This window comes from Oryctolagus cuniculus, chromosome 13 (genome assembly GCF_964237555.1).
Source record: "Oryctolagus cuniculus chromosome 13, mOryCun1.1, whole genome shotgun sequence".
In the NCBI taxonomy this organism is placed as follows: Eukaryota; Metazoa; Chordata; class Mammalia; order Lagomorpha; family Leporidae; genus Oryctolagus; species Oryctolagus cuniculus.
In genome coordinates this window covers 91303440-91328884 of record NC_091444.1, presented here as the reverse complement: position 1 = coordinate 91328884, position 25445 = coordinate 91303440, and the positions used below count along the sequence as shown (strand labels likewise).

The 25445-nt window shown below is 37.3% G+C and overlaps 1 protein-coding gene across 25 annotated transcripts in view; it reads left to right on the top strand.

The window, feature by feature from the left end:
• LOC103352179 (putative ankyrin repeat domain-containing protein 20A3) overlaps positions 1-25445 on the top strand; it is a 144980-nt gene that overhangs the window by 92165 nt on the left and 27370 nt on the right. For 23 of the 25 annotated variants that reach the window (XM_070055922.1, XM_070055923.1, XM_070055924.1 and 20 more), the window contains 8 exons: positions 9648-9718; positions 10049-10142; positions 15768-15920; positions 18820-18902; positions 19076-19169; positions 23319-23471; positions 24357-24439; positions 25150-25243. In XM_070055922.1, coding sequence (XP_069912023.1) covers positions 9648-9718; positions 10049-10142; positions 15768-15920; positions 18820-18902; positions 19076-19169; positions 23319-23471; positions 24357-24439; positions 25150-25243 — 825 coding nt within the window. Of the gene's footprint in view, positions 1-9647; positions 9719-10048; positions 10143-15767; positions 15921-18819; positions 18903-19075; positions 19170-23318; positions 23472-24356; positions 24440-25149; positions 25244-25445 lie in introns of those variants that run through there. The other 2 variants (XM_070055937.1, XM_070055926.1) reach the window with 2 other exon arrangements.

The window sequence follows — 25445 nt, the reverse complement described above, 5'->3', positions numbered from 1 at the left end:
TACAATTCCGTAACTTTGGCAACCCAGTGGGAGGCTGAAGGAGAATTTGAGCCCACTCTGAGGGCCGAACAGATTCCCTGTGGGGATCTTGGGAAAGAGCTTCCGATCTCTGGCTCCTGTGGGTATATCATTTGCCTGCTAACTACCTCCAACTTCGTTCAGCTGTGCGGAATTACTTCCCTTTTGAATCAAAAAAAAAAAGAGAGAGAGAGAGAGATTTACCACGCCTAACCTGGGAGTGTCACCTTTGGCACACCAAACAGAGCTCTCAGGCCACACCCATCTCAAGCCCTAAGGCTCCATCAAAAACAGATAGTCCACTTAATCTAGAGTCATGGTATAACAAGAAAAAGCACCACAGTGAAGAAACCAAATATCTCCAATATGCCAAATAACAAACGCAAAAACCGAGGTAATAAAAACAAGGAAGTCACCATGACGCCCTCAAATGAAAAAGACACCCCAATTCAAGATTATGAAGATGATGACATAGAAGAAATGCAAGAAGCAGATCTCAAAAAATTGATAAGAACATTAAGAAGTTCTCAAAAACAAATTCTGGAACTACACAAATCCTTAATGGACAAGATAGAAAATCTCTCTCGTGAAAATGAAATATTAAGGAGGAATCAAAATGAAACGAAACAACTAGTACAACAGGAAACTGTGATAGTGACTGAAGTGAAGAATTCAATAGATCAAATGAAAAACACAATAGAGAGCCTTACAAACAGAATGGGTGAAGCAGAAGAGAGAATATCGGACTTAGAAGACAGAGAACAGGAAAGGATACAGTCAGACCAAAGAAAAGAAGAGGAAATTAGAAATCTGAAACATATTGTCGGGAATCTTCAGGATACTATTAAAAAACCCAACATTCGGGTTCTAGGAGTTCCTGAAGGCATGGAGAGGGAGAAAGGATTAGAAGGCCTTTTTAGTGAGATATTAGCAGAAAATTTCCCAGGTTTGGAGAAGGACAGAGAAATCCTAGTACAGGAAGCCCACAGAACCCCTAATAAACACGACCAAAAGAGATCCTCACCACGACACGTTGTAATTAAACTCTCCACAGTGAAACATAAAGAAAAGATCCTAAAATGTGCAAGAGAGAAACGTCAGATTACTCTCAGAGGTCTCCAATCAGACTCACAGCTGACTTCTCATCAGAAACTCTAAAAGCTAGGAGGGAATGGCGAGATATAGCCCAGGTACTAAGAGAGAACAACTGCCAGCCCAGAATATTATATCCTGCAAAGCTATCATTTGTGAATGAAGGTGAAATAAAGACTTTTCATAGCAAACAGAAATTGAAAGAATTTGTTGCCACTCGTCCAGCCCTGCAAAAGATGCTTAAAGATGTGTTACACACAGAAACACAGAAACACGGTCATCAATATGAAAGAAGGTAAAGGAAGGAAACCAAGGAAGGAAACCTCACAGCAAAAGATCACAGGGAATTCAAAGCATATATTAGAACTTATCTTTGGCAAATGGCAGGGCAAAGTTACCACTTATCATTAGTCACTTTGAACATGAATGGCCTGAACTGTCCAGTTAAAAGACACCGATTGGCTGATTGGGTTAAGGAACAAAACCCATCTATTTGCTGCTTACAAGAAACACATCTTTCCAACAAAGATCCATACAGACTGAAAGTGAAAGGCTGGAAAAAGATATACCATGCCAACAGAAATGAAAAAAGAGCGGGCGTAGCCATCTTAATATCGGACAACATAAACTTTACCACAAAAACTGTTAAGAGAGACAAAGAGGGACACTATATCATGATTAAGGGATCAATTCAACAGGAAGATATAACAATTATCAATGTATATGCACCTAACTACAGGGCACCAGTTTATCTAAAAGATTTATTAATGGACTTAAAGGGAGACTTAGACCCCAATACAGTAGTACTGGGGGACTTCAATACTCCACTCTCAGAAATAGATCATCCGGTCAGAAGATCAACAAGGATACAGTAGATTTAAACGACACTATAGCCCAAATGGATCTAACAGATATATACAGAACTTTCAATCCTACAGCTAAAGATTTTACATTCTTCTCAGCAGTACATGGAAGCTTCTCTAGGATTGACCACATACTAGGCCATAAAGCAAGTCTCAGCAAATTCAAAAGAATTAGAATCATACCATGCAGCTTCTCAGACCATGAAGGAATGAAGTTGGAAATTAGCAACTCAGGAGTCCCTAGAGCATACGCAAACACATGGAGATTGAACAACATTCACCTGAATCAACAATGGGTCATAGAAGAAATCAAAAGAGAAATCAAAAATTTTCTGGAAGTAAATGAGGATAACAGCACAACATACCAAAACTTATGGGACACAGCAAAAGCAGTGTTAAGAGGAAAGTTTATATCAATAGGTGCCTACATCAAGAAATTGGAAAGACACCAAATAGATGAGCTTTCAATTCACCTCAAGGATCTAGAAAACCTACAGCAAATCAGACCCAAATCTAGTAGGAGAAGAGAAATAATTAAAATCAGAGAAGAAATCAACAGGATTGAATCAAGAAAAACATTACAAAAAATCAGCCAAACGAAGAGCTGGTTTTTTGAAAAAATAAACAAAATTGACACCCCATTGGCCCAACTAACTAAAAAAAGAAGAGAAAAGACCCAAATCAATAAAATCAGAGATGAAAAAGGAAATGTAACAACAGACACCACAGAAATAAAAAGAATCATCAGAAATTACTACAAGGACTTGTATGCCAGCAAACAGGGAAACCTATCAGAAATGGATAGATTCCTGGACACATGCAACCTGCCTAAATTGAACCAGGAAGACATCGAAAACCTAAACAGACCCATAACTGAGACAGAAATTGAAACAGTAATAAAGGCCCTCCCAACAAAGAAAAGCCCAGGACCAGATGGATTCACTGCTGAATTATACCAGACGTTTAAAGAAGAACTAACTCCAATTCTTCTCAAACTATTCAGAACAATCGAAGAAGAGGGTGTCCTCCCAAATTCTTTCTATGAAGCCAGCATCACCTTAATTCCTAAGCCAGAAAAAGATGCAGCACTGAAAGAGAATTACAGACCAATATCCCTGATGAACATAGATGCAAAAATCCTCAATAAAATTCTCGCCAATAGAATGCAACAACACATCAGAAAGATCATCCACCCAGACCAAGTGGGATTCATCCCTGGTATGCAGGGATGGTTTAATGTGCGCAAGACTATCAATGTGATACACCACATTAATAGACTGCAGAAGAAAAACCATATGATTATCTCAATAGATGCCGAGAAAGCATTTGATAAAATACAACACCCGTTCATGATGAAAACTCTAAGCAAACTGGGTTTGCAAGGAACATTCCTCAATACAATCAAAGCAATCTATGAAAAACCCACAGCCAACATCCTATTGAATGGGGAAAAGTTGGAAGCATTTCCACTGAGATCTGGAACCAGACAGGGATGCCCACTCTCACCACTGCTATTCAATATAGTTCTGGAGGTTCTAGCCAGAGCTATTAGGCAAGAAAAAGAAATTAAAGGGATACAAATTGGGAAGGAAGAGCTCAAACTATCCCTCTTTGCAGATGACATGATTCTTTATTTAGAGGACCCAAAGAACTCTACTAAGAGACTATTGGAACTCATAGAAGAGTTTGGCAAAGTAGCAGGGTATAAAATCAATGCACAAAAATCAACAGCCTTTGTATACACAGACAATGCCATGGCTGAGGAAGAACTTCTGAGATCAATCCCATTCACAATAGCTACAAAAACAATCAAATACCTTGGAATAAACTTAACCAAAGACGTTAAAGATCTCTACGATGAAAATTACAAAACCTTAAAGAAAGAAATAGAAGAGGATACCAAGAAATGGAAAAATCTTCCATGCTCATGGATTGGAAGAATCAATATCATCAAAATGTCCATTCTCCCAAAAGCAATTTACAGATTCAATGCAATACCAATCAAGATACCGAAGACCTTCTTCTCAGATCTGGAAAAAATGGTGCTGAAATTTATATGGAGGCACAAGAGACCTCGAATAGCTAAAGCAATCTTGTACAACAAAAACAAAGCCGGAGGCATCACAATACCAGATTTCAGGACATACTACAGGGCAGTTGTAATTAAAACAGCATGGTACTGGTACAGAAACAGATGGATAGACCAATGGAACAGAATTGAAACACCAGAAATCAACCCAAACATCTACAGCCAACTTATATTTGATCAAGGATCTAAAACTAATTCCTGGAGCAAGGACAGTCTATTCAATAAATGGTGCTGGGAAAATTGGATTTCCACGTGCAGAATCATGAAGCAAGACCCCTACCTTACACCTTACACAAAAATCCACTCCACATGGATTAAAGACCTAAATCTATGACCTGACACCATCAAGTTACTAGAGAACATTGGAGAAACCCTTCAAGATATTGGCACAGGCAAAGAATTTCTGGAAAAGACCCGGGAGGCACAGGCAGTCAAAGCCAAAATCAACTATTGGGATTGCATCAAATTGAGAAGTTTCTGTACTGCAAAAGAAACAGGAGAGTGAAGAGACAACCGACAGAATGGGAAAAAATATTTGCAAACTATGCAACAGACAAAGGGTTAATAACCAGAATCTACAAAGAGATCAAGAAACTCCACAAAAACAAAACCAACAACCCACTTAAGAGATGGGCCAAGGACCTCAATAGACATTTTTCAAAAGAGGAAATCCAAATGGCCAACAGGCACATGAAAAAATGTTCAAGGTCATTAGCAATCAGGGAAATGCAAATCAAAACCACAATGAGGTTTCACCTCACCCCGGTTAGAATGGCTCACATGCAGAAATCTACCACCAACAGATGCTGGCGAGGATGTGGGGAAAAAGGGACACTAACCCACTGTTGGTGGGAATGCAAACTGGTCAAGCCACTATGGAAGTCAGTCTGGAGATTCCTCAGAAACCTGAAGATAACCCTACCGTTCGACCCAGCCATCCCACTCCTTGGAATTTACCCAAAGGAATTTAAATTGGCAAACAAAAAAGAGGTCTGCACCCTAATGTTTATTGCAGCTCAATTCACAATAGCTAAGACCTGGAACCAACCTAAATGCCCATCAATGATAGACTGGATAAAGAAATTATGGGATATGTACTCTTTAGAATACTATACCGCAGTAAGAAACAACGAAATCCAGTCATTTGCAACAAAATGGAGGAATCTGGAACACATCATGCTGAGTGAAATAAGCCAGTCCCAAAGGAACAAATACCATATGTTCTCCCTGATCGGTGACGACTGACTGAACACCAAGAGGGAAACCTGTTGGAGTGAGGTGGACACTATGGGAAATGGTGGCTTGATCAGCATAGCCCTGACTGTTAATGAACAACTTAATACATTATCCCTCTTAGTAGTTTTTTTTATCTGTTCTACTTAATATGACTGGTTTAGATCTGTAATTGATGCACAGTTATTCTTAAGTGTTGAAAATTAACTGAAATGTGATCCCTGTTGAACATGGTGGTGGGAATGGGAGAGGGAAGAGATGTATAATTTGGGACATGCTCAGGCTGACTTGCCCCAAGTGGTGGAGTTGGAAGCATACCAGGGGATTCCAATTCAATCCCATCGAGGTGGCATGTACCAATGCCATCTCACTGTTCCAGGTGATCAGTTTCAGTTCACAGTTGGTCATGGTGAAGGGACTGGGAGTCAAAGGGAGCACATAGACAAGTCTAGTACCTGCTAACGCTAACTGATGGAGTAAATAAAGGGGAGAGTGATCCAGCATGGGAAGTGAGAATCTCAGCAGACTCATAGAATGGCAGATGTCCTAAATAGCACTCTGGCCTCAGAATCAGCCCTAAAGGCATTCGGAGCTGGCTGAAAAGCTCATGAGAGTATTTCAGGCATGGAAAGCCAAGACACTCTGGCAAAAGATCTCTGCGAGTGAGATCCCAGTGGAAAGAACAGGCCATCAAAGAAGGAGGTACCTTTCTCTGAAGGGAGGAGAGAACCTCCACTTTGACTATGAGCTTGTCTAAACAAGATAAGAATCGGAGAACTCAGAGGGCTTCCATAGCCTTGGAAACTCATGACTGGAGCATAGGGAGATTACTGATGCCATAGACAGGAGTGTCAATTGGTAAAGTCAACAACAGGAGTCACTGTGCACTTACTCCTCATGTAGGATCTCTATCCTTAATGTGCTGTACACTGAGGCTTAATGCTATAACGAGTACTCAAACAGTATATTTCACTTTGTGTTTCTATGGGGGTGCAAACTGTTGAAATCCTTACTTAATGCACACTAAACTGATCCTCTGTAAAAAAAAAAAAAAAAAAGAAAGAAATTATCAATTCCCAACTTGACTCTCACTGGGATTAAACATGACAATAGGTCTGCTCTGATTTCATCATCATTTTAAAAAATCATCTATTATTTTTCACTTTATGTTTCTGTGTGGGAGCAAACTGTTGAAATCCATACTTAATGTATACTAAGCTGATCTTCTGTATATTAAGATAATCGAAAATGAATCTTGATGTGAATGGAAGGGGAGAGGGAGTGGGAAAGGGGAGGGTTGTGGGTGGGAGGGACGGTATGGGGGGAAAGCCATTGTGATCCATAAGTCGTACTTTGGAAATTTATATGCATTAAATAAAAGTTTAAAAAAAAGAAATGTAAAAAAAAATATTTTATTATAATTAAGACAATTTTGTCAATATGATGACTTCTTACACCATCTTATTCTGCCATTTTTCTTATACTTAAATTCTTTCTAAAGATAGCATTTATATTTGAGGATGTTGCAGATTTTGCACTAGTCCTCCTGAAAGCTGAGAGACTTTATCATCTACATATTGCCATTCAACTTCAAAACTTTTTGCACCAAAATTGACTTATCTTTAAGATCATTTCCCACAAACTCTTAAAGATTTATTGTATTTTTCTTGAAAGTCAGAGTTACACAGAGAGAGGAGAGAAAGAGAGAGGAGAGACAGGGAGAGGGAGAGGGAGAGAGAGAGAGAGAGGTAGTCTATCCAATGGTTCACTCCCCAATTGGCTGCAACAGCTGGAGCTGCACTGATCTGAAGCCAGGAGCTATGAACTTCCTCCAGGTCTCCCACATGGGTGCAGGGACCCAAGGACTTGGGCCTTCCTCTACTGCTTTCCCAGGCAACAGCAGAGAGCTGCACAGGAAGTGGAGCTAGCCGGGTCTGGAACCGGCGCCCATATGGGATACCAACACTTCAGGCCAGGGCATTAACCCACTGTGCCTACTCCCTTCCACAAACTTTTAAAAATGCTGTCTTAAACACTCTTATCTGTATATTTCATGTAACACCATAGAGTTCACCCATCCAAATAAGTGTAGCTCAACGTCCATAGTATATTCCCAGAGTTGGATAACCAGCACCACAATCAATTTTAGAACAGCTTTTAACATCCTGAGAGAAAACCTTGTCTCACTCACCCATCCTGCCTTTAGCTCCTATATCTTCCCTAGTCCTTAGGCAACCAAACATGTACGTTTAGTGTCTCATTATTTGCCTGATGTGGATATTTCATTTAAATAAGGTCATCCCTACAATATGCAGCCCTTTATGACTGATTTCTTTCACTTAACGTAACATTTCCAAGGTCAATCCATGGTATAGAATCTATCAATACTTCTTATTATTTTTAAAATAATATTGTACTGTGCAGAATACAGTTCTTTGTAGGAATTATTCATTCATCAGTTGATAAACATTTCATCAGTTGATAGAACACTGTTTCCATTTTTTGACTATTATTAACGCTATTGCTATGAGCATTCATTTCCAAGTTAATGTATGGAATATGCTTTTTACTTCTCTGCCTGTGAACGTCAGCAAAGTGAGTGTCTCTGGCCAGTTTTCCCCCTCTCTCCTCCTTTTTCACACTGTTATTTTAGTTTCTGTTGATCTGTACTCATTGTATTCAGACCCTACTCCAGAGGTCCTTTCACTGATGGGATGTTCTGTGTTCTCTCATCGATTTTTCTCTTTTCAGTACTTGTCATCTAGTTTATGGAGAATAACGTGGCCTTTAAGTTTATATTGCTTTTACTTATCTGCATAATAGATAATTTGTCTAAGGTGACAGTTGTGCTATAAATTTGCCTAAGTGGACATATGTGATATAAATGTGTAGATTGAAAATGTTATAGTTGGACAGTTAAGTTAAAATTAAGTACTTTATGCCATGCCATCTGTGTTCCTTGAGACACTGACAGGAACATTATGAGTGAATGAATGAATGAATGAATGAAGCTTTTCTTCTAAACACATTTTAGGCAATTAAGTACAATATTCAAATACTTAATCCTATTTCTGGAGAATTGTTCTATAAAATGCTAATGCTTTACTCACTGGGAGAATATAAAATCTGAAGTTTGCTTCCCTTTATTATATAGCCAGAGCTGGGACTCGTAGCTTTACAGCTCTTTACCAGTGGAAATGCCATACATTTTCTTACACACCAAACCATGGAGCATCACTCTATCCTCAGATTGCTTGCTAGAGCAACCTGAGAATGAAGAGTGATTTGGGAAATTTGATTTAGCTATAGAGTCTGGTCTTTTCATTAGTACATTTAGGCCAATTTTTATGGCTATGTAAGATATGTGCTACTCAAATTCAGAGTCCTGTTTGTATTGTATTTCATTATTATTGCCCACTGAGTTTACAGAAAAATAATTTATAAATTATAAGTTGCATAAAGGATGGTTGGCTAATAAAATTAATGAAAGCTTTATAATGAGCTGGCAATGTATTCTGGGCCTCATGCTCCTAGTTTGCTGCCACTTTGGTATGAAGGATTTGGTATCACTTTATAAGAGATCACTTCTATTGCTACGCTCCCCTTCCCAAATATGTCATTTTATTCAAACATGAATTCAATAATAATAATGCTATTGAAATATTTCCCTGACTATGTGACACATCTTCTTTGAAGTTCTTTACATATACCTTTCATTTAATACCTCCTACCTTCAAGTGAAGTAGACACTATTATTTCCATTATACAGGTGAAGAACTAACACAGGGCAAATGAATTGCTGAAGATCACACAGATAGTGGAGCCAGAATCCAGGCACTCTGGCTTCATTATTGGTGTGGCCACTGAAAAATTCCATTAAACATTTGTTGTCTATAACATTATGTGAATTTTTATGATCTCTGGGATACCAATGGTCATTTGCACATATGAATATCTAAAATTATAGTTGATTTCATTGTACTTGGATTTCAAAATTATAGCTATTTTCCATAAGGTAATCTCCCATTCCTTTAACTGGCCAATATTGTAAATCTGAGAATTTTTCTGATAGAACATACTCAAAACCAAGTCTACTCCTGTGTCATTTTCTTGAGCAGATGACTATAAACTTTCTGTAATGGCCCAGACAGTTCTGTTTTAGATTTGAGGTCATAGCATCCCTGTTGGCACAACTCAGCTTTGAAGTTATAGCATAAATGTAGTCATGAATAAGATGAAAAGGAAGAGTCATTGCTATGTTCTAATGAAATTTTAGTCATAAATCTAGGTACTTCCCAGATTCATACCAGATACTGGTAAATTTCATGTTTTTTTTTTATTCTTTGTTGTAGTTCCAAGAATCAGAAGATGAACAAAAGGAGGTGGTACAAAACACTGAGAAAATTCAAGATCATCTGGAAAAGTACAATTCAAACAACCATTCAAAATAACTTGAGTCTTTCTAAAGCATATATGCTATGTACTATGAGAATTATATCATTTTAAACATAAATACTTCTGAGTAAAGCATGGAAAACTTTTAGTATTAAACTATTTTTAAATGCATAGCTTTTGCACATTATCCCTAAATTTTGTGCATTATTGACAAAGCAAGATAGAATAATGATATATTTGCCAAGAAATTGACTTCAAATTTCTAGAATTTGCATAATAACACTTTCAGATGTTTATTCTGAAATATATTTTCTTAAATTGATCTGTGAGAATCATTAATTTAAAATATGTATTTTAGGCATGATCAGGAAAATCATGAGTTGAAAGATACAATACTAAAGCAAGCAAGGGAAATTAAAAATCTTCAGGAAATCCTTTTCAGACTAAGTTCAGTAAGTCAATCATTCACCTTTTGTTTATTATGTATAAGGCTACTATGGGAATTGATAATAACTATATATTGGAGTCCCTGCTAATTGTTAATATGTTTTGAAATCCCAAGAAATGAGAGCAGCGAATTCTGAATTTTTCATAATCTAAAGCATTCAGTAAGATTTTAAGACTAAGTTATTGTGATGTTGTAAGTTATATTTCTTTTTTTAAAGATTTATTTATTTATTTGCAAGTCAGAGTTACACTGAGAGTGGAGAGGTCTTCCATCTGGTGGTTCACTCCCCACATGGCCGCAAAGGCTGGGGCTGTGCCAATCTGAAGCCAGGAGCAAGGAGCTTCTTTCGGGTCTTCCACATAGGTGCAAGGGCCCAAGGACTTGGTCCATCTTCTGCTGCTTTCCCAGGCCATAGCAGAGAGCTGGATCAGAAGAGGAGCAGCCGGGTCTTGAACCAGCACCCATATGGAATGCCAGCGCTTCAGGCCAGGGTGTTAACCTGTTGCGCCACAGCGCAGCCCCAAGTTATATTTCTTTTATTAAAAGATTTATTTGAAAGGCAGAGATACACACACACACACACACACACGCACACACAAAGGGTGGGAGGGGGGAGAGAGAGAGAGCGAGCAAGCAAGCAAGCAAGCGAGCTTCATCTGTTGATTCATTCCCCAAAAGAATACAACAACTAGGGCTGGACCAGGCTGAAGCCTCTAACCAAGAACCAGGAGCTTTATCCAGGTCTCCCACATGGGTTCACGTGCCCAAGCTCTCATGCCATCCTCCTCTGCTTTCCCAGAAGCCTTATCAGGGATCTGGATCATAAGAGGGGTGGATGGGACTCAAACTGGTACCCATAAGGGATCCAGCAGTGTAGGCATCAGCTTAACCCACTATGTGACAACATTAACCTCATAAACTGTATTTCTTAACAAGAAAGGATAGTAGGTCTTTGAGTGGACTTTTTAACCCCAAGAAATATGTGTTTCTCTTTGTATTTTAAAATGAAAGAAATATGGAATACATAGCAATGACTATTCTTGCCGGGCCTTGTAAAGTTACCTAATGCCCTGAGCACTGCAGATTAAGCAATCAACTTTTTCCCCATTAACCTATATATATCAGCCTTTATTTTGACTTAGGTCAGTCTCAGAAAAGATGGCTGTGTAGTCTAGGATCCTAATTTATTGATGAATAGTGAATGCTTTACAACTATTTATAACAAAAACAGGATTCCCTTATCCTTCATGTTTTCCTTTAATAGGATATAAGGTCACAAGATTGTATGAAGCACTAATATGGAACAATGAAGTAGTTGTTTCTACTAATTAATTGCCTTCAGGCACAATAGCTAGAGTGCAGTTGCATTACACAGATTCACATGCTTGTTTGGTTTAGAACATTTGTGGTGTTTGATCTCTCTGATGTCTTAGGAAAATTGAAGGATTGTTTTTCTCTAGACCTGTAAGAACTTAGTTCCATACATGTGAAATGAAAGCATATTGGTAAGGGGACTTTTTCTTTTTTAAGATTTTATTTATTTGAAAATCAGAAATACAGAAAGAGAAGGGGAGAGAGAGAGAGAGAGAGAGAGAGAACTCTACCATCCATTGGTTTACTCCCCAAATAGGTACAATGGCCAGGGTTGGGCCAGGCCAAACCCAGGAACCAGGAGCTTCTTCCATATCTCCCATGTGGATATAGGGGTCCGAGTACTTGATCCATCTTCTGCTGCTTTCCTAGGTGCATTAGCAGGAAGCTGGATTGGAAGTGAAGCCCCTTGGTCCTGAACCAGCACCTATATGGGATGTCAGTACTGCAGATGGAGGCTTAACCTTCTCTGCCACAGTGCCAGCTCCTATGGGACTTTTTAAAATGCCACAAGACATCCCTTTATAAAATTGTCATACAGAAATATGTTAAGCAATTAGACATTCAAAAATTGGTTGTAGTACCTAATAGCTGTTGAGCTGCTTCAAAATAAAGAGAGGTTTCCTGTACATTCCTGTATAAATGTTAGAAAATGTCATTGAATTATTAGGTACTTTGAAATCTACCCTGTAAATCAAAAGTTTAATAAGAAACAGTTTTCATTCAACTCATTGGAATGTAAGTTTTCCAGAAAGTTCTCATCCCATGAGTCCCTCTACCAGAGAATACCCAAGTTGAGATATTTCGTTGACACAGCTGTGGAGCAGTGGATCTGAACTGGGACAGAGGCAGAGTCTGGTTGGCTCCAATTGACCTACTTGAGTGTACATCTGAACAGAACTTCAGGAGACTCAGAAGGAAGCTCAAAAGGTCGTATCTGTGGAAGAGGAACTTATTCAAAAGAAAGCAGAGAAATCCATGACTTGACTTTGTGAAAGCTTTGCATTAAAAAAGAAAATCAAGTGTGCATCCAAGATGACTGAGTAATGAGTAGCCTCACTAATGTCAGTCACAGTAACTAGAACAAAGGAGCATGTCATTCTCAGGGCAATGAAATTCCTGTGGAGAAGTGGCAGAACACAGACTCCTTGAGGCAGTTAGGGGAGAGAACAGATACACCACTGTCATCAGTGACTGCCGCCGGACATCCCTTGTATCTGTGTGACTGACTTCTGGTTGGGAAACACTGTCTTGCTGGGATAAGATAGGAAGAAGATGCTGTGGCTCCCACTGTGAGCAGCCCTAGCTATGGGAGAATTTCACAGTCTCCACTGACTTCAAGTCCAGTCCAGGGATCTGACTGGGATCTGAGTGACTAAGTTGCTCTGAAAAGGGAAGGCACATTGCCCCCTTCCATTTGCACAAGGGAAAAGCAGTGTTAGGAGGGAAATCTATAGCATTAAATGTCCATATTTTTTTAAAAAGGTCTCAAAACGTGTTCTAAGTATGCATCTTAAAAATTTAGAATATCAAGAACAAACCAGACATTAGCAGGAGGCAATAAATAAGAATCAGAGCAGAAATAATTGAAGTTGAAGCAAAAAAACAATATTAACTATTAACAAAAAGGTGTGTGTTTTTTTTGAGTAGACACATCTTTAGCCAAACTACCAAATTACAAAAAAAAAAAAAAAAACTCAAGTAAATAACATTAGAGGTGAAAAAGTAGATGTTAAAGGTGACACCATTGAAATACAAAGGCTCATAAGAAACTACTCTGGGGCTGGTGTTGTGACACAGCAAGTTAATGTGTGGCCTGCAATGTTGGCACCCCATGAATAGCAGTATCAATCCTAACTGCTCTACTTCCAATCCAGGTTCTTGCTAACGCACTTGGGAAAGCAGTGGAAGGTGGCCCAGTTTAATGGGCCACTGTCACCCATATGTGAGACTTGGGTAGAGTTCCTGGCTCCTGGCCTCCACCTGGTCCTGTGTTGACTTTGGGGAACCATTTTTGGAGTGAAGCAGAAAATGGAAGATCTCTCCCTCTATGAGCAACTTTATGCTAACAAATTGGAATACCTCAAAGAAATGGGTTAATTCCCAGATACAGAAAGCCTAAAGAGATCCATAAGAAGCAGTGAAATTGAAAGAATAACCAAAAGTCTGCTATCAAGGAAAAGTACAAAACCTGATAGATTTACTATTGAATTCTGCAATACATTTAAAGTGAGACTAACTCCAGTACTTTTCAAACTATTCCAAAATATTGAACAGGATGGAGTTGCCAAACCCTTTTTGAGATCAGCATCATACTGATTCCAAAACTGAACAGAGACACAACATGAAAAGACTACTACAGACCTATTATCCTTGATGAATATAAATGCAAAAATTCTCGACAACATACTAGCAAAGTGAATCCAACACTACATCAAGAAGATTGTATGTCACAAATCAAGTGGGATTTTTCCTAGAAATGAACGAGTGGTTCAGCATTCACAAGTCAATAAACAAATAATATCACCAGAATGAACAAAAACCATTTAGTCATCACAGCGAAAGCATTTGATAAGATTCAGCATCCTTACATAAAAATGTAAGCTAGCTATAGATGCAACCATACCTAAAAATATTAAAGCTATATATGATAAATCAACTCTCAGTATATCATACTGAATGGGGAGAAGTTGAAAACTTTTCCCATCATATCTAGAACAAGACAAGTTTGAGTACTTTCACTCTTATTCAATATAGTGTTGGAAAAATTAGCAAGAGCAATTAGGAGAAAGGACATCATAATTAGAAAGGAATAAGTCAAAATATCCATATTTCCAAATGACTTGTACATGGGAAAACCTAAACAATCCACCAAAAAGCTGTTAGAACTGATCAAACAACTCAGTAAAGTTGAAGATACCAAAATCAAGATACATAAAACTAGCTTTTTTACATGCCAGTACTAGAACTCACTGAAAGATAAGTCAAGAAAGAAATCCCACGTACAATAACCAACCTCAAATAGTAGGAGTAAATTTAACCAAAATAGTTAATTAACATGAAAATTACAGAATGCTAATGAAAGAAGTTATCAAGGACACAAGAAAATGCAAAGATGGAAGAATTAATATCATTGAAATGGTTATACAGCCTTAAGCAATCTACAGATTTAATTTGGGGAATTTTACCAAATCTGCATTGGATTTAATTCTGTCATTGGCATTTATGATGTAGTTTGAACATTTTTACAAATAGTTTGCTTTTTATTTTTATTTCAAGGATGAGTTCCTATCAATGGGTATAATTTCTCCAGTACAAAGATAATTGTAGCTGTCTGTGGATTGTTAATTTGGCATTGGATTCCTGTTTTCAGAGACATGCAAGCTGGCAGAGTTCATGATTCACAGTCGTGAGAGCAAAGGAGAGAGTTGTAGGTGCTGAGGTCAGGAGGAAGCTAGAAGCAATATTTGCATAGGGCCTAAGAAGCTATTGGGAATTACTTTTTCAAAAAAAGAAATCTGTTCAAAGGATTTGAGCGAAGAATTGACTGTGTGAGGAATTCTGATGTTACTAAAAAGAGGAAAATAGTTCAACACTGTAGAATTATACCAGCTCTAGATACAAGATACGCATTGCTCTGTGATACTTCAGTAGGTTCTTAAGTGTTGCAGATTTATCAGGACAGAGATAGAGAACTGAGTCTGTTGGCTAATACATTACTGATTGTGCAGGGAGATAACACCTTCTGTCTTACCTGATTTCAATAATTAATAAAAATGTGTACAATTGAGGAAAAGAAGGTGAAGTGATGTATGTGGTGATAGTACCTAAAGTACAGATGCTGCTTGTCGTTTGATATGGTGATTCCTTGGTAATCTCATTGCTAAATTGAAAATGCAAGTCAATAAAGTGTGTAACACACTGGACTTCCTCAATATGCTAGCTTAGTGGCACGTTACACTCTAGAGTGTTCTTCATTTGTCCTTGTGTTTGTGTGGTTGACTGGGAGCTACAAAAAACTACTGCTGGCTAGCATCCTGAGAGAAAATAGTGTGGCATATTGCTTGCTCAGGAAAAGGTCAAAATTCAAAGTATGTGTCCTATGGAATGTTTATCACTTAATTGCCATCCTAAAGCTGAAAAATCCTAAGTGAAGCCATCACAAAAATCAGACCAGTTGTATGTATCTTTGAATGAAATATAACCATTATTTAACAATAAAGTGACTTATAAAATGGTAACACGCATATCTTATCAGGTAGATATGAAACACCTGCAGCAGCAACAGGATGACATTGAGAAAAGGCAATGTAAATCGGAGGCATCACTGAGAGAGATGGCACAGTTTTACCTTAAGTTAAACAGCAAGATGCAGGATATAATGAACAAGTTAGATGAAATCATCAGAAAAGTATGTATGATATTTAGCATGTCAATAAGAATTCTAGAGCTAAGAGTTTCCAGATACAAATATCATAAGACCCTGCTTTATTTGAATATGAAAATCCTGGCACAATTTTATCATTATGCACTTACTTCTTAAACTCTGATATCCACTCTATGTATTGTTATATTCTTTATTAAAATAATATTCACTGTTAAAAACTTGAGGAATATATATCATTTTTCACAGAAAATGCACATTTTTCTCAATATTTTCAGTGGTATCAGTTGTCATGATAAAACAAGGCAGATTGAATCAGAGGATAAAATCTTGCAGAATTCTCAAAAAATACATTTCTTGTTTCACTTATGTGAATGGATACAGAACCTATGTTTATTGATCCTGTGTATTTCAGAATAAATTCTCAAAATACTTTATACTATGCTGAAATGCACATTTTAAAATATTTTGCAGTCTAATTGAAAACCGTGTTTATCATTCACATATATGTTATTTATACACATTATAAGTGTGTATAATGTATGTTATCTATACACATAATAAGTGTCTGTTTTTATGCATGGAATATTCATATCCTGTGTAGTCTATACTTCCAAAATTTAAAATTAAGAAAATTATTAATATCCTGCCATTGGAGTTTTAAAAACTGATTTATTGTGATATAGTGGTGCTTCACAAACTTCTTGGGATACGTGCAGCATGTATAAGGTATGAATTGAATTCACACATTTTACCTTTAAACTGACATCTCTTAAGCCTACTTTTTGCACAAATATTTTTATGACTGCTCATATATTTCACCTATGTAGACTTCAAACATTCAGATTAATAAAATTCAATATCCATAATAGGTTCCCAAAGTGGGATATCCATCACCATAATCAGTTTTTAAATATTTCAGTCACCATAAAGTGAAACTCTGTGTCACTTATGCATCACTCCTTCAGTCCTTTTTTCTTCCTTTTTCCTACAAAAAGGAAGTGTTTTTTCTCCAATGATTTGCCTGCTATGAACATTTCATATACATAGAGTCCTACAGCATGTCGCCCTTTATGACTGGCTTTTTTCACTTAGTATACTAATTTCAGGATCCATCCATGGCATAACATTTATCAATACTTCTTTTTATTATTAAATAACATTTTATTATCTAACAGAGTATAAGTCTGCTGTACAAATTATCTGCTCATCAATGCATGGACATGTAGAATGTTTCCACTGCATGCTGCCATGGACATTCATTTCCAAGTTATTGTATGGACACATTCAATCATTTCATTGGATTTAATCAAACTTGGAGTTAATTGGGCCTGTTTTCTCATTTCTCCACCATTCTTTATGCTGTCCTGTCTTTGTTTCTGTTCACCTAAACATATTTATCCAGACCCAGCCCCAAATTTCCCTTTTGTCAATAAGCTTTTCCTTCTGTCACATTTTGACCTTACACTTTTCAATATTTGTCATCTAGTTTTTATGGAACAGCATAGACCTTACTTTTAAACTGCTTTTATTTTTATTCATGGGAAATAATCTTGTCTGAATATAAATTTTCCTCAGGGGATTTTATCTGACATGGATGCCACCTATCTTTGTGTTGATTGAACATATTTTAGCTTATCAATTGTTAGACTAAAAGTATAAACAATTTATATCATTTCAGAAATTTATTCTTTTTGAACATGTATTTATGTATTTGAAAGGAAAAATCAGATAGAGGGAGAAGCTGAAAGAAAAAGAGATTTCCTCCATCTGTTGTTCTAATCACCAACTTTCCACATTTGTTGGGGCTGGCCAGGTCAAAGCAAGGAGCATGGAACTCTATGTATGCAGGTCTCTACGTGGGTGGCATAGACCTAAACACTTGGGCCATACTCTGCTGTTTTCCCTGTCAGTTAGCAGTGAGCTGGGTCAGAAGAGGACCAGCAAGGGCTGGAATGCCAGCATCACAGAGGCAGCTTAGCCCACTGTGCCAAAACGCTGACCTGCTGAATTTTCTTCTTTGAGGCATTGACATAAGCATTATGAATAAAGCTTTAAGGTGAAGCTTTTAAAGTTTTTAAAGTTGTCCTTTAAGAAACAAATTATAAAATCAAAACACTTGATTGCTGTAGAGGAGAACTTATCTATCAAAAACTCAGTCTATACTCAGTAAGAAAAAAAAAATTAACTATTTTCTTTCATGAACTAGCCAGAACTGGGATTTATTGTTTCATAGCTCTTTTTTCTGCTGGCTACAGATTCACTAATAGATCCAAATGTATACTGTTATGCTATCTACAGAGTGCTTGTAAGGCAGCATAAGAATGAATTGATTTTGGAAACTTCATTTAGCCACTGATTCCAATATTTTCAGGTCTGTGCTTTGAGTCTGTGTCTTATGGTCTACAAAGTATGTGCTACTCAATCTAGGAATCCTGTTTACATTATCATTACCCAGGAAGTAGTGCAGAGAGTAAGTGATCAGTAAATCATAAGGTGAAAAAACACTGGTGACTATTGAAAGCACTGACAATTTTATGCATTACTGGGGAAGTAGTCTGGCCTTCATCTTTCCCATTGGGAAAATAGCAGAAGATGGCCCAAGTGCTTTTAAATTGTGAAAGCAAGGGTTAAGTGTAATTTGTATAAAAGACCACTTTCATTTCATGCCACCTTTTTGAAATGTCAAAAATGTATCAAAATATGAAATGAGTAAGAACAATTCTTGACCAGATCATATTATTTTAGATATTGGACCAAGTGATGTCTGTTGGCAAGTCAACTTTGCAGTTACAGCATGAATGTTGCCATGAACAATATGCAAATGAAGAAGTGTTGTGATTTCCAGTAAAATTTTAATGGCAAAACCAGGTAGTGAGCAGTTTGTACCAGGTGCTGGTAACTTTTTTTTAATCCTTTGTTTTAGTTCCAGGTATCAGAAAATCTACACCAAGGAGTGGTAGAAAATGTAAAGAAGACACAAGATTATCTAGAACACTACAATTCAAGGTACTATGCAAACTAGCTTGAGTCCTTATAAAGCACAGTAGCCATGGACAACAAGAAACAGGCCATACTTTTCCAATTTTAAGAATTTACACAATATTGCCTTCTGATGCTTAGTCAGAAATTATGTGTATGCTTAGATTGATGGGTGAAAATATTTTCCATGTACATTGTAGGCTTCAGTCTGAAATTTTGGAAATGAAAGATATCGTCAAACTGCATGCTGGCAGTATTGAAGAGCTGCAGAAAAATCTGATAAGACCAAGTTCAGTAAGTCAGTCTCTTAACCTCTGTCACACTGAGAAGGTGTTTCTGTATCTCTGCTAGGAGATTGGGAAAATACTTTGCCTAATCAGACAAGTCTCATTGATAAGTATATTTTCTGTATTTATACAGATACTACTTGCTACTACCAGTGCAAATCTGCTAACCCTTATAGAAGGAATGGACTGAACTCATAAAATTGTTTAAGTAGTCAGATTACATTTTAAAATTCTAATTGTGTTACATTAGAAAACAATATTTTGTTTACAGTGGATTTTTTATATCCTTTCATCAGTTGATGGACATTTCCATGATTTCTACCTTTGGTATACTGTGAGTAGTGTTGCAATGGTCATGGTTGTAGAAATGTCACATGGAGTCCCTAGTAATATTTACAGTACCTTTTGAAGTGTGAATAAAGTCAAGTGATGACATGGTGTGGAATTCTGAATCTCTTTGGTTAAAATCTAAACTCTTCTTTGGGATTTAATAGTACATTTATTTGAGAGTGTAAGTTGTATTCCTTATCCAGAATGGATACTGGTTCATTATACATGCTTTTTCACCACAAGGAATGTTACATCTTTGGGTTCTTAAAAGCAAATAGTGTCATTGGTTACCTAGAAATGACTACTCTGGCGTTATGGGCTTACAGAGTTTCATAATGCTCTGAACGCTGCAGGTTCGGAACCAAACTTTTACCTGTTAGTCTACGTTCATCAGCCTTTATAAGGACTTAGTTCAATCTCATAAAAGATAGGTGTGTAATCCAGGATTCCAATTGATGGATAGTGAATACCATATAAAAATTTATCAAGTAAAACAGGATTACCCTGTCTTTCATGTCCTTCTTCATAAAAATTACTCTCACAAGATTACATGTAAACACTTATTTGTAAGAATGAGATTATGGATTTTACCAATTAGTTTCTTTAAGTGACAATCGAGTGCTGTTGCATTATGAAGGTATTTATGTCTACAGAACAAGAACATTTGTGTTGACCATTTTCATGAATTAGGAAACATTGAAACATTCTTTTACTCTAGACTTCCAGTAAATTAGTTCAAACTATGTCCATGACAGGGTGTTGATGATGGATTTTTGTGGATAAGAATGCCAGATGTCCCTTTACCTTAATTGTCATACAGAAATATGAGAAGGAATTCAACGTTCAAAACTTAGTTGCAGTGCCAAATAGCTATGGAGTTTGTTAAAGATGAAGGATTTCTTATGAATTCTTGGAGGAATTAGTTAGGAATATGTCATAGAATTACTTGTCAGTTGGAAATCTTGGTATCAAATGTTTAATAAGAGTTGGTTCTACCCACTCAATCAGTAGCCACTAAAGTTTTCCAGAATGCTCTCATTAAATGATTTTTCTAACCAGAGAATTAGGATCTTATATCATGAACACAAAATTGTAGTAACAAGCCCAAATAGGGTAGTGTGCAGAGTGCTTCCTTACTCCAGTTGATCTAGTTGAGTGTATATATGAAAAGACTTCAGAAGTGTTCTCTAGGATCATATCTCTATGGAAGAGGGAAATATTCAAAAGAAAGCAGAGAGAATCCATTATCTGGCTTGTGAAAGATTTGTAATGGAAAAGAAAAGTGAGATGATTTGTGGTGGTCAAGTTCCTAACAGTGAGGGTGTCCCCAAGATTAGAAAGCAACACAACTCTCAGAGACACATCCATAAGAATCAGGATAAAATGTAGAGGCTTAACTGTCTCCAAAGTAATCCACAGAAATAAGTCTTTATGGACATGTGGATAAGGATATGATTTCTGCAAAGTACGACAGAAAGAGGAGACTAAAGGCCGGCGCTGCAGCTCACTAGGCTAATCCTCCGCCTGTGGTGCCGGTACTCTGGGTTCTAGTCCCGGTTGGGGCGCCAGTTCTGTCCTGGTTGCTCCTCTTCCAGTCCAGCTCTCTGCTGTGGCCCAGGAGGGTAGTGGAGGATGGCCCAAGTGCTTGGGCCCTGCACCCACATGGGAGACCGGGAGGAAGTGCCTGGCTCCTGGCTGCGGCGCTGCGCACCGGCCATGGTGGCCATTTGGGGGGTGAACCAATGGAAGGAAGACCGTTCTGTCTCTGTCTCTCTCTCACTGTCTAACTCTGTCTGAAAGAAAGAAAGAGAGAGAGAGAGAGAGAGAGAGAGAGAGAGAAAGAAAGGAAGGAAGGAAGGAAGGAAGGAGACTAAAGCAAACAGTTAAGAGAACAGTAAGAGGACAGGGCTCAGAATATAGATAGGCAGTCTAAGAATTGGGAGTTAACAAACTGAGAAAATTCTAGGGAATAGATGAGTAAATTCAAAGATTGTTGCATTTAAAAGTGAAGTGACTATAGAATCTGTGAAGACAAAATAGAAGTATCAGGGAAATGAAATAATTTTAAACTCCAGGAAAGAAAATTCAGTCATACGTGATTATGGATAAATATTGAAATGCAGTAAATATAAATTTATGTACGTTAGAAATGCATTTGCTTATCTGCTTAAAAATAAACTTGCCTCAGGAAATAAATTTGGACCTGAGAGATACTTTACTTAAGACACTATGTCCCCTTGATGCTTTCAAATTATTAATTACACATATAGGCTAATATTAATAATGAATTCAATACTCCTAAAATAATAATTTTAATGTCTTTATCTTGCCATATTTAAGACCATGATGAATCCAACAGCAATGCTCAGACCTGAAAGGAGTATTTTGAAATAACTTTGAATTATGCAGGTTGCCTTGACAGTTCATAGAAGATTTCCAGATGAGCGAAAGCATAGATGCTGCACCACATAATACCTTTCTCTTGTAATTTTTTTTATCTATTTTAGTTGGTATAATTTGTTATTCATATCCATTTTGTCTTCAACTGAAAGGCATTTCACTGTCAACTGATGTGTTCTTATAACCTCTCAACAATTTTATAATGGTCCATCCATTTTATTAAATTATGAATTATTTTAACCACTTTTTACAAGTAACTTGCTTACAATCTACACGTCATTGAACACTGTAGAAGTACACAAGTTCTAGTGTACCAACATACTGATTGCTCTGTGATACTTGTGAAGTGTAAGAAATTATGATTGTGAAAAATTGGGAGTGATTTTATGAAAATTTTATTTATTTGCAGTTTCTCCAAGATTTTTTTGATTGACTTTGACCACTTTTTACAGATAATTTGTTTATTACTTTTCATTTCAAGGCTCAATAGTATTATTTGGATATAATTTTCCAGTTCAAAAATATTATAGATTTCTATGGTTCATTAATTTGGCATTGGATCCCCATTTTGATAGGAAAACCTGCAGGATTCATGAATCTCAGGGTATAAGTAGAGGAGAGGGTTGTAGGAGATAAAACAAGGATACAGGTGGAGGCCAAGTTTGCCTGGGGCCTTAAATGCCATTGCAATTTCATTCTTGTTTTGAAATAAGAATCTATTGGAAGGATTTGAGCAAAGAATTGACAATGTGTGAGTAACTCCAAAGTTACTAAAGAGAGGAAAATAGTTCAACACTGTAGATTCAAATGAAGTCTAATTCCAGCCACATACTCATTGCTCTATGATACTTCAATAGGTTAAATGTTACAAATGTATCGGGGAGAAACAGTGACTTGAAGCTGTTGGATGAATCAAATAATACTGATTGGGCAGGAAAATAACTGTTTCTGTGTTACCTGAGTTCAGTAATCATAAATGTATATACATAGAGAATATGAATATTAATATGATTTGCTGTAGGTGGTTATATTATGAAACTACAAATGCTCATTGGCATTTGATAGGGTGATACCTGTTAAATTGAAAATAAGTCAAAAATTTATAATACACATAACTTCCTCAAAATTCTAGCTTAGCAGGTTGTTAACACTTAGAGTGCTGGTCATTGGCCCTTGCGATTGTGTGGCTGATTGGGAGCTGCAAATCACTACTGCTGGCTAGCATCCTGAGAGATATAGCATGGCATATTGCTAGCTCATACGTGTCCAATGGGATATTTATTACTTACACACCATCATAAAGATGACAACTCATAAATCAAAATCATCACAAAAACTCTACCAGTTGTGTATACCTTTGAGTGAAATATAAACCTTATTTGACAGTGAGGTGAATTATAAAATACTAACAGACATATATTATCAGGTAGATGTGAAACACCTGCAGCAGCAACATGATGAGCTTCAGCAAAGACAGTCTAAATCAGAAGCATCCCTGGAAGATATGGCGTGTTTTTACTATAAGTTGAACAATAAGACAAAGGATATAATGGACGAGTTAGGTGAAATCAACAGAAAAGTACGTATGATATTTGACATGTCAGTAGGAAGTCTAGAGCTAATTTAATATACAAGTGTTCTAAGATACAGATTATGGGTCGCGCACCAGCACCCCTTATGGGTGCTGGTGCTGCAAGCGGAGGCCTAACATACTATGCCACAATACTGGCCCCCCATGAATGACCCTTCCCCCATTAAATAGTACACAGAGAAACTTGTCTACAAACTGTTAAGTGGAAAAAATATTGTTGGCTCATGGAAATGGTGAAAGTGTTATTCAGGGCCTGGGGTGTATTCTTGCCTCCATCTCCCCAGTTGGATGCCACCTTCTACTGTGTCTGCAGGAATTGAATACAACTTGTATAAGACACCATTTTCATTGTCATGCCACCTGACTGAAATGTCAAAATTTATTTGAATATGAAATCAATGATACTGATTCTGGACCATTGTATTATTGTAGATATTGGGTCAGGTGAAGTTTGTTGCAACAAGTAAACACTGCAGTTACAGCATAAATGTACACATGAGCACTATGCAAATGTACAGGCATTACTGTAAATTTTAGATGCAAAACAAGTTAATGTAGGCTGGTTTTGTGGTGTAGTAGGTTAAGTTTCCATCTGCAATGCAGGTATCTCATGTGGGCACTGGTTCAAGTCAAGAGCTTGGGCCCCTGCTGCCTATGTGGGAGACCCAGGTGAAGTTCCTGCTTCCTGTCTTTGGCTTGGCCCAGACCCATCCTTTGAGGGCCATTTTGGCAGTGAACTAGCAGATTTAAGATCTCCCTTTGTCTTTCACACTCTCTTTGTAACTCTGCCTTTCAAATAAATAAGTAAAAACTAGGTGATTATCAGATTTCTACAAGCTACTTGTAAGACGTTTCAAAAATTTATTGTTATAGTTCCAGGAAGCAGCAGCACTACACCAAGAAGAGGTACAAAATGCAAGGAAGTTACAAGATCACCTTGAACACTATAATGCAAGGTATCTTGCAAAATAACTGGAGTTCTTTTATAAAGCAGTGAAATCAAAGAAAATGAGAAATAAGGCCGGCGCCGCGGCTCAATAGGCTAATCCTCCGCCTAGCGGCGCCAGCACACCGGGTTCTAGTCCCGGTCGGGGCGCCGGATTCTGTCCCGGTTGCCCCTCTTCCAGGCCAGCCCTCTGCTGTGGCCAGGGAGTGCAGTGGAGGATGGCCCAGGTGCTTGGGCCCTGCACCCCATGGGAGACCAGGAAAAGCACCTGGCTCCTGGCTCCTGCCATCGGATCAGCGCGGTGCGCCGGCTGCAGCGCGCTGGCCGCGGCGGCCATTGGAGGGTGAACCAACGGCAAAGGAAGACCTTTCTCTCTGTCTCTCTCTCTCACTATCCACTCTGCCTGTAAAAAAAAAAAAAAAAAAAAAAAAAAAAAAAAACAAAGAAAATGAGAAATAGACCATGTATTTATCATTATAAATATATGTATGTGAAGCCTGGCAAAAATGTTCTTTTTAAGCTACTTTGAATTATGCATATTCTGTAATTGTTCGTTACACCGTATCCATACTAACCCACAAGAAAACATAATAGAGTCATCAAATAGTTTACTTTTTAAATTTTTAAGAATTTACATAATTACACCTTCAAATGTTTGTTCAAAAATTAATGTGTATATTTAGATTGATGTGTAAGAACATTTTTCGATATTCATTTTAGGCTTAAATATGAAAATTCACTATTAAAAGATACCATCAAAGTTCAGGCAAACAGAATTGAAGAGCAACAGAAGTACCTGATAAGACCAAGTTCAGTAAGTCAGTCTCTTCTCACCATACTGTAAAGGAGTTTTTATTTCTCTGTTAGGAGGTTGTAGAAATATTTTAGCCAATATGAATATTCTCATTGATAAGTATATTTAATGTATTTATGCAAACACTACTTGCTACTACCAGTTCAATTCCACTTAGCTTTATAAAAGGTAAATTATTTTGGTAGTAAGTTTTTAATTAAAC